General features: G+C 41.4%; 2 protein-coding genes across 4 annotated transcripts; both read right to left on the reverse strand.

Annotated features, from left to right (window-relative positions):
- Positions 1–33: 33 nt before the first annotated feature.
- On the reverse strand, positions 34–7013 carry s100v2 (S100 calcium binding protein V2). Its single transcript, XM_019253295.2, has 3 exons — positions 6857–7013; positions 2817–2948; positions 34–1608 (listed from the first exon to the last, which is right to left on the reverse strand). The coding sequence occupies exons 1-3, from the start codon at positions 6863–6865 to the stop codon at positions 1444–1446; spliced, it is 306 nt and encodes a 101-aa protein (XP_019108840.1). The 5' UTR covers positions 6866–7013; the 3' UTR covers positions 34–1443.
- Positions 7014–8042: 1029 nt separating this feature from the next.
- Positions 8043–14422, reverse strand: thap7 (THAP domain containing 7). Of its 3 annotated transcripts, XR_003463601.1 has the most exons (6): positions 14302–14422; positions 11858–11937; positions 11645–11782; positions 11445–11555; positions 9038–10729; positions 8043–8817 (listed from the first exon to the last, which is right to left on the reverse strand). XR_003463601.1 is itself a non-coding variant. In XM_019253587.2 (5 exons), the coding sequence occupies exons 2-5, from the start codon at positions 11935–11937 to the stop codon at positions 9385–9387; spliced, it is 1674 nt and encodes a 557-aa protein (XP_019109132.1). In that variant the 5' UTR covers positions 14302–14422; the 3' UTR covers positions 8976–9384. The 3 variants fall into 3 exon arrangements, 2 of the variants coding, with proteins under 2 accessions (XP_019109132.1, XP_019109137.1); XM_019253587.2 differs by lacking the exon at positions 8043–8817 and having other exon boundaries at positions 8976–10729; XM_019253592.2 differs by lacking the exons at positions 8043–8817; positions 11858–11937; positions 14302–14422 and having other exon boundaries at positions 8976–10758; positions 11645–11777.
- Between the last annotated feature and the right edge of the window lie 924 nt (positions 14423–15346).

The following is a 15346-nucleotide window of genomic DNA, read 5'->3' on the forward strand; positions in this document are numbered from 1 at the left end:
TATTACATTTAAACAATAATAAATGCAGTCCTGGTGATTTGTTTGTATGTTTATTACATCATTTTTCTTAAGGTGTCACGCAGGTCAGAATACAGAGAATTACAAAACATAAATACATAGAAAATGCGGGATCACAGAGGGAAAAGCATTACTCGTTAAAAAAACTTATAAAGGGACTATAAAGCACACATTCTGAGATGTTTCTTCAGATGATCACAAAGTCCACCGTTCAAAGACATTAAGAAAACATCCAAACTACACTTTTGTGTTTTGGTACTGACACGAGAGGTCAAATTGAGATGATTAGTGTCATATACTTCTACATATAGATTCAGACAAGGTGTAACACTTGATGTTAACGTGTAAACGCAATAACAGATACTGTGAATTGAGAACTGCAACAAGAGTCAGTCCTGCACAAAGGAATAAAAAAAAGATTCAGAGCTTCTAGAAGTTTAAATCGTCTTCTTTTATATTTCTAATGATGTGGCCTCAACTCTGTTTGTCTATACATGCTCTCATATTGACGTGCCTTCAAATGGTACTCATGAGTTAGCATTTTTTTCTTTTACATGCAAAGTTGACAAGACAATATGACATGTATATAAACTATGGTATACGCTTGGCATTAATGTGATTAACTAATGAGATGACAATTGCTAGGCAAGTGAGAAAAAAATGGACACCTAGGACCTTGTCCTTGTTCCTTCTCTAAAATGGTGAATGACGTCGTATCATCTCCATTCGATTGATTTCATCATTTACAAAACTGTCAGCACTTCGCTTTGAGCTATTAGAAAATGTACAATAATGTAATGTAAATACGACAACATTGGGCGGTTCGTCCTCCTTATTGTTAGTGGAGTAAACACGACCTGCATTTGAAGGCACCATTATACATGGAAAACAAACAAGACTAAACCGGAACAAGTGACTATGTTTGTGATACCGCCCATTAAATTCAAAATGAGTGTTAGAGCCTTGTAGTGCTAAATGCTGCTGGATCGTCTAATAGTGCCTGAAAAGATTATTCAATGTGTAGTGTGAAGCTGAAGAAGCTGTGGGTTTCGGGCACTGTTAGGCTATCCAACAAGCACTTTTTTTTAAGCATCATCTAGTGCTGAAGCCGTTGGAGTGTAAATCTGTTGATAAATGGTCAGTTTGATGCTGAGACAACAATACAAATCAGATTACTCTGTCCAGAAACAGCAACCTAAGCCAATTTATTAACAAATTTCACTGGTGCAAAGGCCAAAGTGTAATGTAGAGATCACAGCATTTAGAAACTGTAATGTTTTAGTGTTTGGGAATAGCTTGCTCTGTGCAGACTAGACTTCACCTTTGTATTCTGACACCTGATGAGGAGAGCGATGTGCATATTGTTACATTTCAGGATGGAAACTCAAGAGATTGCTGATGTGTTGGGCTGAGAGCCTGCTTTTTTTACAGGAGGATGCAGCTGCATCCCTTCTGGCCGGCAAGAAGGCCGTGCTGCGTGGTGGCTAGTGACTGGATTAAGCTCCAAAAATGCTTGAAAGAGATGCCCTCTCCTTCACCTACACCCATCTTCCGGATGATTTCACCCAGTCCCTGCTCTGAGCCGACCCCCTGTGGGAACACACCAGAACAACAAGCGGAAATCAGGTCATGTTTTTTAAGTCGCAAAACAGTTTACAATTATTTGTGTGTTCATTGTAAAAGTGAAAGTGCTATAAACACTAACAGAAACTCCTGCTCCTAGTTGTAAACTGTACAAATTGTACACAGGTTATTAAAAAAACTCTCTTAGTGGAGACAGTGACACTGAGTGACTTTGAACATGGCCCTAAAACATGTCAGACTAGCGATGAAACTAAAATCCAAGTTAATAAAAGTATAGTGTATATAGTTTACTAAAAACTTTCCAACAGTCTTGGTTGTTCAAGTTCAAGAATTCTCATAGGACATTAACTCGTGCATCAAACATTAGGATTTCTTCTGTAAGCGACAAACTAAATTATGTTATCTGTGTAGGTCGTGTGGAGGCCTTATCGTATACTTCCACGTGGAAAATGCCCATGATAGGTTCCCATAGCCCAAGCTGAAGTCTTATTTTCAAGGATTCAAAACAGAAAAAAAAGCTGCAAATCCACACGCCGGAGAATGTTGACAATTTTGTGTGATCGAAAACATTGGTCTGCTCCGCTCTGTGGATTAAATAGAAGCAGCACAGACAGCTGGATGTGTTGCTAATGAGGCACATCTGGTCTAGACAGAGTTAGAGCAGAAAGATCCCAAAAACAGGCTTAATAAGGATGTTTCCCAGGGTTGTATCTTTTAAAAGGGATACGCCAATGAAAACTGTGTTTTGAATATCACATGTAGGCTCGAAATGTAGCTCTGTTTGATGTCTGTTCAACATCCATGGAAAATGTTCAGAAAATATATGTTCTGCATCATAATCCATGTCTCTGTCCCTTCATATACTTGGTCTGTCACCAAACCATGGTGCAATACTTTGTGATTGTTGCAAGCGCACTGAGCTTGTGACTAGTATACACAAATGTTTATACAAGCCATAAATATTACAGCCGTCTTTCAACGCTCAAGGGATGATTCAGATCAGCTGAATTAAAGCCGCGATGATGGGTTTGATCAACAGTCATCCGAGCCAAGTTTTTATACGTGTGTTTGTATGCCGGTGTGTACGTAAGACTCTGCTGATGAGCATGTTTCTGACTGTCTTTTGTTCGAGGTGAGTAAGGTGAGGCGTGCTGCTGCCACACCCAACCGCCGCAGTCAGCATGAACACGGAGGAGCAACGGAGCAAGTCTTACCTTGACCAAGTTAGGCAGCTGAGAGGACAAAAGGTTTTTGAATTCGTCGGTTTTCAGTGTTGGACCATTGTCGGCTGAAGCAGAGTGGAACTGGGTGACCAGTGTGTTGATGGCCTTCTCAAGATCTGAATACTGCGGGAGAAGAAAAGGAATGGTCATTCCAAGATCTAATATCACCTTTATTCATATGTATTGCTCTCTAACAAGCTCCGTTCACCCCAAAGCTCGGCACAGACAACAAATGCAGCTACCGACCAATCAACTGTGAGCATGCAAAGACCTTTAACAACCTGTATGAGTATTTCCTGATCTGCCACCTCTGTGTTTCTGCACTAATATATATTTTATCAAACCTATACAAAAACAAAGCAAAGACGCAAAAAGGGATCACTTAGAAATGAACCTACAGAGGATTATCAGCCCAATCTGTAGCTCCCCTCGGCTTTTCAGCTCATTGTTCAGCCGTCCAGACACAACTTTACTAGTTCTGATTCACTCTCGCCGCTCTCATAATGTCTTTTATGACCGCAGCAGGCTGCTGTTTCCATAGACAAATCTCTAAAAACCCACCACACACTACCTGTTAGGCAGCAAACAGCAGACCCACACGGTAAGAGACGAGCTGAAGACAGATATTTCCCCCAGTGAATGTTAATGTCACTCCACAACTTTGGAACTATATAAAGGTGATTCATGTATTGTGTTTGCAGGTTACATTACACTACAAAAAAAAGACACTCAAAGTTAATTCTTGATCTTAAAAGACATATAAAACGATCAACCTAAAAAGGTGATGATGTGTCAGTGTCCTTCTCACAGCTCGTTTCTGCTGCCCTCAAGTGGAAGAAATCAGTTGCTACATGTTTGAGGTTGGAGATGGATGATTCTCATTAGTGCTGGGCCGCGTAACACTGTATACCGTTTGTCTACCGCCAGAGATGTTCTCATGCAGTTTGTACTGTGCCATAGTGTCTCTGTTTTTTATGTCAGTGTGGGTGATGTTTGAAATCAGTGAGTAGATTTAGAGTTGTCACATCAATTTGATGAAATATCTTCATTTTATCTGCTTGGTTTATCCTGATATGCTGTAAATCAATATCACACTCCTGATAGTCAAACGACTAAAATATGGTGAGGGAAAGATTGTGGTCTCGGCTAAAAGAAACAAAAACTGCCCGTGGGCAGAAGACAGGACGCGAGCAGCAAGTTTCCGGTGGCAAACCCAAACTCCATCTGCTTTAAGGAAAACTGGGAATTCGAAGAAGAATGGCGACGCATAATATCGCCGCGAAACATGAATTTCAGGGCTTCCTGTGTGCTGAATCATCACCTCCTGCATTGTCACAAGGTCAGCAAGAAGGAAACAGGCAGACTCGTGCATCATTAGTGTTTTTATTTGTCTCCCTCTTTATTGTGAGTCAATAAAAAGGAAGCTGTTTGTAACTTTGGAGCGTGCTCACATTCAAATTCAAGACAGACAGAAGCTTCTAGAGCTGCAGAGATCGACAAGATGAACGTGAGCAACGTTTCTTTACTTGTCTGAAGAAGCAAAGGTGATCCGGCCTTTACCATCCAGTCCACCTGATTTTATGTGTTTAGATATAGCTTTATCTATTTAAAGCGTGTAAAACTGTTTAGTTTAATGAAGTTTTATAACAAGGTTCATTTAGTAACTGATATTGAGCTTCTAATCAAATCACATGAGCTTCCTCAGCTTCTTCCCAAAAACACACAGGTTAATAAGTGAAGTTTTAAATGTCTCTATGAGCTGTCAACTTGTCCAGGGTGTACCCTGCCTCTCTGATCAGCTCTGATCAGCTGCCACCCTGATAAGGGATGAGCGGTTTATGGAAAATTATTATTAATCGATGTTTCTGTCCTGTAAGCCAAGATGTTCCTGAAAATTCTTAAAATATAAACATCATCAGAAGATTGTGATAGGACTGAAAGCTCGGGGATTGTGTTTTGGAGAATGAACTTTGAGTGTCATTTCTATGGAAGCTTTTGTACTTTCTGTAGTTCTTTCACAGCTGATATCGTTTAGTTGCACAATTCACAAGGAATGCACAAAATATTACAACAGTTTAAAGCATTCATTGTTTTATTTTTTTTTTTAGGCCACTTGTGGACAAAGTAACAAGCTGTAAACACATCATGAACATGGTCCCTAATCCCACGTCCAGCAGTTATGGAGTTACAGCATTAACTCTGTCTTATAACTCTATTTTTGGTTTGTTCAATTATGAAAATATCTCTCTAAGTGCTAAATGCTCCACCGGCTCGACTCTGACTGTGTCTGCTGCTTTTCTTGCTGAAAAACAGCTGTTAAGGAAAACTTCAAACATGCCGTACAACCAAAACTATCAGATAAAAAGCTGACAAGAACTCTCTGCAAGTCTCATCTCAGCATCTTCCCCTTTAACGTGCAGTCACCCGTCCTAGTTTGGATGTTTATTTCGAGCACTGAAAGGCGTTTTGTTGGCCATCAGTGAAACGCGCTCCAGTTTTGCTACAGTTATTCGATGCATGTGGCCCGACAGCTTTGTCAAAAAAAAAAAAAGAAACCACACCCTTTTTGACTGATATACCACAAGCTGCTGCAAGCCCTCTTCACCTCAACAGAAACTATCCCACTGAGATCACCGATGTCACGGCCGTGGACCGTTTAAACAGCTCATTGTATTCCCTGGGAAAATTATGTTCGCCTACAGATTAAAAAAATGAGTCAGTGAGTCTCTAAAATAGAAAAAATCTGTGGAGGGTTTAGTTAAATGACATAAAAAATTAAGTATATGTATGCAGGGATGTTACTTTCATCACTTTTATCCTTTATTAGAAAGTATAATAAAGCAGTGAAGTAATAAATAAGCATGTTTTTAATCATATGATCAATGAGAACTTAAATTAGTCTTCCAGTTTTTGTTTGAATGCCCATGACCACCACGCCCAAATCCAGCTCACAGTGAGGTGAGCTATGAGCTTGATTTGTGGCCTTCATGATATAATTTATGTAAAAAAAGTATCTTTAACAGTGAGCAAGCACAACAACGCCTCCCTTCCTCCTGCCTGACCTCGGGTAACAGTGGAGCATTGTGTGTAGTTGTGTAGCTGTTTTTTAATCATTCAACCTGAAACTGGTTGAAGTGGTCTGTTCAATATGCTCTTCTTCCTTTTTATAGGGCGGCACAGGGGGGGGCCACCAAAGCCCCTGACACACCAACCATGTTACCCCCGCCCCCCTTTTCTTCAAGATTGTGCTGATAGATTATCAACTTATTATTAATGAAGGAATAAGATTTAGAAAGTAAAGCGGAAGCTGCATTTCACAATCATACAACACAGACACAGGTGGGGGGAGCTTCACCTGGGGCCCTGCGTTCAAACTGAGACACGCCCGATTCAGTTATTATGTTAATCACATGGAAAAACTTCACAAATGCTCCAGTTTATGTGTCTACTTTGGATCACAGATCGCTGTAGTAATCTCACAGAGTGATCATAAACAGATAAACTCTGTAAATATGTGTCTGCTGCTCCTTCTTCTACAGGGAGGGGCAGCTGGTTGGCACGTCTGAAGCGCCTCAGCGTGAATTTAACATAGCATGCGCTTTAAGTTGGAGCTGGAGGGAGTTTGTAAAAAAAAAACAGCAGCTTGGTTACAGTGTCTGTTTTTGTGCAGCACAAACAGTTAAAGCCGCAGTTATCCGGGTGAAAGTTGCGCATACAGCGACATTTCTTTTCTTTTTTTTTCCGCCCTGCGTGAGATGGCGGGGTAACCGCTCCGTAATGACCTGTTCCGCTCCGTGCGTCACTCTGACTTTATACACACACACACACCAAAAAAAGTCATCCAAGTCTAAATCCATGTGTACATGTATCATGTTGAAGTGAAATAACCCTTCTGGAAACTTATTCCCACCCCTCCTCTGCGTGCAAACTAATTAAAAACATGAACTTTAGGAAACTTCCAGGCGCTTTTACGCACGACTTTCCCCCTCGCACCAAATAAGACAACATCTTTTTTAGAATATGTTTCTTACCTGAGGCATGTCGACTGCGAGCTCTTCTTCAATGTGGTCACTTTTTCTTCCTGCGTGTCTCGTTGCTGGCTGCTGGTGTGTGTCAGTGGAGCATTGCTTCTGTCACCAGCTGGCAACCTTCCTGGATCCTCCCTCGGCAAAGAGAGAGAGAGAAGCAAGGAGGAGGAGGAGGAGGAGGAGGAGGGAGCTGAAAGCCGGGGCAGCACCTTAAATCTACCTTCCTTCATACAGATTATCATATATGTTCGCATGTAAAGCTTGTGTGGCTTGAATCACTTCATATTTAATGTGTCAAACTATATAAAAATATTTGGATGTCTTCACTTGAAGAGCAGCTCACAGCTCCACTCACACATCTGGAAACCTTTAGTAAAAGTTGGACGCTGTTGTTTTTTGCGCAATAACTTGCCTGCATGTTGAGGCTGGTATTCTACTTTTCTCCCACACTGTCACCCATGTTAATCTCCTCCACTACCAACTGTTAAAAAAAAAACCGTGCAACCAGATATTTTAACAGTGCATGTTTCAAGGCAGATGTGTCCTGACTTTTGGTGAGATATGTTCTCTGGAAAAGTTTTTCCAATTTCCAAAAAAAAAAAAAAGGGGGAAGACAGAGAGAGAGAGAGACAGAGAGAGAGGGAGAGAGAGAGAGAGAGAGAGAGGGAGGAGGAAACAAGCATGACCACATTCTTTCTATCTGGTTTTATGACTTCAGACAGTCAGTGGGGTGGGTGTAGATGTGAGGGGAAAGCTTAACCACAAGAATCTATCTAAGGACGAAGGGAGAAAAAAGAAATGAATTAACAGACTTCCAGCTCGCAGCCTGAACTAAAAAAAGGGAGTTTTTTTTCCAGGCTGGGATAGATACTGTAAAGAGCAGCTGATGTCCTCAGGGTGAAGGGTGTGTCAGAATATATGATTTCAATGATTTTCTTTTTCTTTTCTTTTTATAAGCCACCCCCAGCCCAACTCCAAACTCTAACCCCTCCTTCCTCCTCCAGGTCCTTGAATATATGACTGGGAAGGGTTGATGCCACACCCAATCAAAGAAGCCACAGTGAATTGTTTCAGTATGAGACCATCAACCTTTCCCCACTGTTTTCATCCCTCCAGTGTTCGCTGGGCTGTTACCAGATGCTTTGCATTAATGCACACACACACACACACACAAACAAACAAGAACAGCAAACATTCCCATGATATGACACGGCGCTCCTCCTTTCCAAAACTTCCAGACTTTGCTACGAGTCCTACAATACCCATAATGCCACATCTCTTCCTTAGACCCTCCCTGCCTGTTGAACATCTTCCACATGCCAAGGATTTCTTTTATTCATGTGTACACTCCGAGGCTTGTTTTCTCTGCTCCTCCAGAGCCTGCAGAGCTGACTAACCATGAACGCGCCCCAATGAATCAGAGGAGTGGGATTTAGTTGTATAAACAGTCATTATGCTGGTTGACTTAACGTGAAGTGGTGACAGAATCAGAGGTTTCTCGGTGATAGATCTGAGTAAAGAGGTCTGGGAATCATGAAAACATGTCAAATATATTTAGAGTTCGTCTCTAACGTTTAAGTTTTGCAAAAGGATGTGCGGTTTTTACTTGATCGGTTACATTCATGCGTCTGCTTCCACGTGATGGAGCTTCTGCTCATTGTGTAGACCATGAATAGAAAAGATTTCAGGAAGTAGAAGCAGCTAAGAATCAAACGTTTCCTCTCGGCAGGGCTCTGAAGGTATTTCTAACAAGTCGGATTATAGAAATATTAAATATAATTTCGCCAGACCGTGTAGTTCTTGTGTCATTCCCAACGACCCCCTTAATTAAAAAAACTGATATACAGAAATCACACAAATGGTGGATTCAGCACTTATCTTTGTTAACAGATGAGGAGTTTGCGACAAAGCAGTGGATCATCGGCAGACCGAATGATGCTTGGGCTATCTGTACCGGCACCCACCTGTCAATCAAAGCAGCCACTCTCTTAATCCTGCATAACTTTAAGCCTTAATATAACCTGAACAGGTGAGTTGTATATAAATTCACCCTCAGTACAGTTGTCATGAACGGGGAAATTAGCTACAGAGACCAAAACAGTTTTTTGTACCAGGCTGTAAACATGTTTATTTCTGCTGTGAAGTTGGACATTTGAACATGGGGACTTATGGAGACTGACTCACTTCTGGAGCCAGCCTCAAGTGGACGTTTGAGGAACTGCAGTTTTTGGCACTTGTGCTTCATTTCCCAACCATGGAGGTCGCTGGTTGGTTTGCCTGCCTGTAATTGTCAATATATAATTTAAAAAAGGCTCAATGATTCGTCTGTAGTTCGTAACGATGGATGGAGACTCGTCATCAGACTGACACGCAGTTTGTAGTTTGCTCCATTGTGGGTTTGGCGCTGCACACGAAAAGCATTCATCTAAAACGGCTTTAAAGCTTCTCAAAAACAACATCATAGTCTACACAACTCACGGCATATTCAACTATTCATGGCACAAATGAATCGTTCAGTTAACTCTCTGCTGTCAGTTCAGAAACTCGGTGCTCAGCTGCAGGTGAAAACCCTCCAGGTGTTCTTTAAGTTTCTCCCTCACGTCTTCTCTCATTTCCACCGACGCAGCGTTCATGACAGACTGCTGGTCACCATCGCAGACTGTTCCACCTCCGCTGTTCTCCGCTATGCGTCGTTTAAGATCGACCTCCGACACCAGTATGGTTTGTGCTTCGTCCGCGACTCCCTCCATCTTTAGGATGCTTTGTAAATCGTCTTCAGCGGGTACAGGCACCAGTATGATCTGTCCTTCAGGACTGTCCTGTATCCAAAACAGCTGCTGCTTCTGCTGCTGCTGCTGCTGCTGGTCTGGGTGGTGCTCCCGAACCATGGCTGCAGTTTGACACATGTCAGAGAGCAGCGGCTTCTGCTGAGAGCCTAAAAACGGCAAACTCTGCTCGTGAATATCAGTCAGAGACACTGCGGCTGGGAGTACGTGTTGAAGACTTTGAGTTTGAAGCAGGATTTTGGTGTTTGTTACATCTGAGTCGCTCGTTTCTACGCTCGTTTTCCCAGGCGGTCTTTTCAACCTGACTATCCGTTTCTCTTTGGCTGTGCCACAAGTACTCGTTTCAACGCTTGTCTCGATTGTCAGTGAGTCCTGATGAGCATATTCCTCAGTCTTTGAAACTCTGCGTACTACCTGATCACCAGCCTGTGCCTGTCCTCTCCCACAGTAAAAGCAGTATCCTTTCTCCTCTTCAGACCAGCTGTTGGCATCTGGAAGAAAATGACCGCCCAGCTCCATCTGATCCACACATCTGTCCTGAAACACATCTGTTTCCTCAGATTTAGTGTCACTCTCGCTCTCCTCCTGGTTATCGCCTCGTCTCTCCGCCTCTGGTGTCCAGCTCCCCCTTTTTCTACAACCGTCTCGTGGCACGAGCAGAGCCTGCTTCAGCCTCTTATCACGGAGCCTCAGCACGGTGCTCCGCAGCCGGTTCTCCCTCCGCCTGGCCGCGTGCAGCTGCCGTAACGCCTTCTCCAAGCAGTCTATGGCCTGGTCGTAACGTCTCCTCCACAGCAGGGGTGAGAGCTGAGCGTAGCTGTGTTCCTTCGACAGGTAGAAACCTGGAGGAGGAGGAAGGCGCCTCATGTAACGAGACGGGGAAGGGGGACGAGACGCCGGCGGTGGAGACGGGCTACGTTCTTGCTGTGAGAGCTGCTCCACCCCTGACGGCTCCTGAGAAGACGCAGGTATGTTTTCATGGTTCTCCTCAGCTGCTGCCACCGACTTCTGAGCTGTGGGTTCTTTTAAAGTCTGATTCTTGTCTGTCTCTTGTTGTTTGCGCTCCTGCTCGTCCGAGTGGGAATCCTTCCTGCAGAAAAAGAGACAGAGTGACAAAGGCTGTCTGTTCCATTAGTCTTTCCTTCACATGGTGTGACATGCAGGTGGATGACACTCTTATCAGCACTACTATACTTGTTAATTTGAAACCTGTCTAAAACAAATATTGAACATATGCTGTGAGAGTGTAGGCAAACAGGCAGAATTTGTGTTTTTTGTCATATATCCAAATTATTATTCTTCATTTAATGGTAAGACAATAGCTTCAGCTTCACAGATGAATGCACTGCAGTGATCCTGCATATATTTTTATATGTGAGAGGTGCAGATAAGCTGATTTGTATAGCGCTAGAGATATTTAGAGATACATAGGCGTGTTTCCTAACCGCAGAACCCCTCTGGGCACTGCAGCGATGATGAAGCGCTTTACCTGCCAGACTTTTTTCTTGGTTTATGTGCTTCTAAATATCCTATGCGGTTAAATTGTTTCCCTTTTTCGTTTGCACAGGGTGTTTTATTTTGAAAATCGACCAGCCGTCTTGAGCTACTCTGTGCATAATGGTGAACTATATGGACGCACAGTGAGACACACATTAACCAAACTATCTGTCGATCTCATTGTGTCTTTTTATTGCCTGCTCTTTTATGGTTTACTTTTTACTCACGCTGTAATAACTCCTGATGAATGTAGGTGTGTACAGACACTGCTCAAAGACTAAATCTGAGCATACGTCAGCTGTGTTTACCTGGCAGGAACGTCTTCTTGTTTCGGCAGCGTTTTTGGTCTTTTGCATTTGGTTGTTGAAGACGAATCAAATACTGTCGGAAAGGCATCTTCCCTGAGTCTTCTGATCCCACTGTAAGTGAAAAAAACAACATAAACACTCATATTAGACTCATATTTTGATGTGTGTAATCTCTTAACGCCCTGATTGAGTCTACAGACCTGCATCCAGTCAGCTCAAAACTCTCTGGGGTGAAATGTTTGGAGCAAAAGTAGACAAAGTCAGTCTGAGGATCCCAGGAGTCTGCACGGTGGGAGTTGGTGATCCAGAGGTGCCTCCTGGTTTCTCCTTTCGGTAACCTGGCCATCACAATAATAAAAGTTAAGCTAAGTGATGTTGTCTCCTTAATGTCGTTGTCATTTGTGCATGCTCACTTGTGAAAGGTGATACCAGCATCCCGGGTCTCACGATTGTCCCGAGATTTGCAGCCGCCCGCTGAGCAATGTCTTGGCATCTGAACGTGACACAGTTAGGAGAAAAAAGGAGCCAGTGAAATATTTTGTAGCATTGTTAACACTCATAGTACCAGGAGTTTATTGTCTGAAAAACAGTATCACATTAATATTATTAGGATATTAACTTCCCTTCAAGTGTTTCAAAGTCTGACAAAGAGTAATAAAAGTAACATTTATACAGTTCCTGTCCTGCATCTGATCAGATCAGAAAACTTTAACTTGATTATAAAAAATTAAAGTTCGGTTGTTTCTTACTGTGACGAGTGAACCGCTCAGGGCTTGGACTCTTCATTCGGTTAATTATTACGACAAATTTTCACATTCACAAATGTACGGAAGCCTTAAGTTGTCATACATTCATACTTTTTTTTTTACTTCCTCTGTTTTCTCGTGATATCGAGTTCCCAAGTTAATGAATCAAATGTGATAGGCCTTGACCTGATGCTGACTGTTGGATGTGACGCGTTGATCAACATTTTCTCTGTTTCCCCCCATCCCCAAGATAACAGGATACTTTTCTCAAGATCTTAAGGTAAGACAACTTTGTTTTTCCTGAGATAAAGCCATAATTTGACATCTGGAGAAAACAAAAATGATAGTGTAGCATATTAAATCATCTCAACTGCAACGCTCTCAAAGATCTAATCTTGAGACATAAATAACTTGAGTTATTAGGGCAGGGACGTCTGACTCAAGATGTGAAAGAAAGATAATTGTGACAATGAAAACAAAATTGTTGCATTTGTATGTAACTTTTATGATTCCATTTTTCATAATGTTAGTATTGGCATCTTTAACATTGTCAGATCTGGCCCTCTTTCAAAGACGTTTGGACACCCCTGCTGTAGTAGTAAATTAAATCATTGCAATTGCAACACTCTCGTGCTCGTTGCTACAACAAACGATAAATAACTTGAAATCTGGAGACCGCTTAGGAGCTTCCGTAGGTGTGCATGTTTGGAATACATCCAGAAAGACTGATTCATCGTATTATGACAAAATGTCACATGTAAATGTAAATTTACTTACAAAAGTGTATTTGTATAGGCTGAAGGCTGATCATGTCTGCTCCTGCTACTTCTCGTCGTAAACACCTGAACAACCCTGACTCCTTTTGCTATATTTGTGGTAGTTTAACCATTCCAAGTCAGAGGAAAGCAAACATCAGTGCGTTTGTCCAACAAGCATATTTTGCATATTTTAAAGTAAAACTCTGTGATCAAGACAAAACCATGGGCCCCTCACAAAGTGTGCAAGCATGTCGAGAGTTTACGGATGTGGACCAAAGGAACAAAGTTGGTATTTGGTATCCCCATGGTTTGGCGAGAGCAAAAACATCATTGCACAGACTTTTGTTTAGTGAAAACAAGCACACATTTGCAGTCACTGCACATTTCTCCTTTCTTACTTTGCACCAAATGAACACTGCCAATCTGCTGTATATACTTTTGTACAATATATTTTATTTACTACTGCCATTTTGATATTTTATTATGTATAGTTTGTTCTTTATATTTTTATTCTTATGTTGTCTATCGTCACTGTGTGTAATGCTGCTGCTGCTACACTGTAATTTCCCAGCTTGGGATAAATAAAGTATATCTATCTTTTTCTTTCTTTCTTTCTATCTATCTCTGTTAAGTACAGTATTTTTCATATTTTTTAAGAAAACAGGGATCCTATGGTTCAAAAACTTGACATGATAGAGGTAAAAAATTAGATTAGTTTTGGATTCTGCACCCTAATTTAAAAAAAAAAAACAGCTGTCAGACCAAACTGTAATTTAATCTAATCTAATTTAATCTAAAACTAAAAACTGTATTATAACCTACATTTTTTAAAAGGAAACAGACTCATCCATTTACTTCCCTTTAAGTCTTTCTTTGTCACTGATATCTCTCTTTGTTTTGACTCTGTCTAGTTTATTTATATATATATTGACACAGTATGTATGGCTGAGGTCAGCTTTAATAACAATAATATTTTTTTTTTTTTTTTTTACATGCAGACAGTGGTGCCTGTGTTTTCTGACTCCATGCACACACACACACACACACACACACACGCACACACACACACACACACACACACACGCACACACACACACACACACACACACACGCACACACACACACACACACACACACACGCACACACACACACACACACGCACACACACACACACACACACACACACACACACACACACACACACACACTTTAAACTAACTTTAACCAGCAGCTAGCCTCGGAGCTAACCGAGCTGAGAATAAAAATAAACGTCGTCGTCATGACAACGCCGCATGTCTCGGTCGCCGCTTTGATCTCGGTTCATGCTCGCGGAGGTTCGTTGTTATTTTTACCGCTGCAGAGCTTCGACCTCACGAAGATGGCGGACCTCCTCTTCGTTCACCTTCTTCCTCCTTCTTCTACAGCCGCCGCCGCTGCTTCTTCTTCGTCCCCTCCGTTTGGACTGGCAGGCAGCGTTAAGCTGCACACCGCCACCTTCTGTCCAAAGTGTGTAACTGCACAGCCTGTTTCTGAGCGGCGTCAAATAAACAAACATCCGTTTTATGTAAATAAAACTATTTATAATAATAATAATAATACATTTTATTCCATAGGCGCCTTTCTGTCACCCAAGGACACCGTACAATAAATTAAAGTAGACAGCAAATAACAGAAACAAACAAAAAGAACCATAAAAGTATCAAATTACAAGAATATAACATTAAAAAGAGGTTAAAATAGGACAATGCAATTGAATTAGATGGAAAACGCGATTTTAAACAGGTGGGTTTTAAGTGTTAATTGTGAGAGTGAGTTGATGTTCCTTATGACAGAGGGGGTAAAGAGGTCCAGAGATGGGGAGATTATTATTACATTAATCAACTCAACTCAAACTTTATTTATAAAGCACATTTAAAAACAACTGAGGTTGACCAAAGTGCTGTACAGGTTAATACATATAATACATGTAATTACAAAAGGTTAAAGCCAGGGTACATATCTGACCTATAGTGTATTCATATCTAGCTGTTTATTCTGTTTATTGTTATAAAAATTAGATTTATACTGGGGTTCAGGTGTTTTAATTCATATAGTGTGTGTGTATCCTGTCTATTGCATGTCTCATGCACTTCCCTTATAATGGCCTCTGATTTACTGAGGCTGGCAGGGAGAGACGATTATAAATCAGTAGTACAAGGTTAGGTGAGACAGAGACAGTACCATTTGGATATAAAACATAATGCTCATTACTAAGCAGAAAACTAAGAAAACAGTGTTAATACTGTACATATCCTAGCTTAAGTAACCCACACTGTATAATGACACTTATAATACACTTATACCGACAAAATAAGTGACAGATAATGAAAATTATCTGTAGTTGCAGCCCTACAATAC

Source organism: Larimichthys crocea, chromosome XIII (genome assembly GCF_000972845.2).
Source record: "Larimichthys crocea isolate SSNF chromosome XIII, L_crocea_2.0, whole genome shotgun sequence".
NCBI lineage: Eukaryota > Metazoa > Chordata > Actinopteri > Sciaenidae > Larimichthys > Larimichthys crocea.

Excerpts from the sequence above, each read along its gene's own strand:
- s100v2 (XM_019253295.2), bottom strand. Across the intron at positions 1,609-2,816 it reads AGCTGCCTAACTTGGTCAAG|GGGGTCGGCTCAGAGCAGGG; the intron begins GTAAGACTTGCT and ends GTGTTCCCACAG.
- thap7 (XM_019253587.2), bottom strand. The coding sequence starts at position 11,937 with ATGCCAAGACATTGCTCAGCGGGCGGCTGCAAATCTCGGGACAATCGT. Across the intron at positions 11,783-11,857 it reads GCTGGTATCACCTTTCACAA|GTTACCGAAAGGAGAAACCA; the intron begins GTGAGCATGCAC and ends TGTGATGGCCAG. Across the intron at positions 10,730-11,444 it reads CAAGAAGACGTTCCTGCCAG|GAAGGATTCCCACTCGGACG; the intron begins GTAAACACAGCT and ends CTTTTTCTGCAG.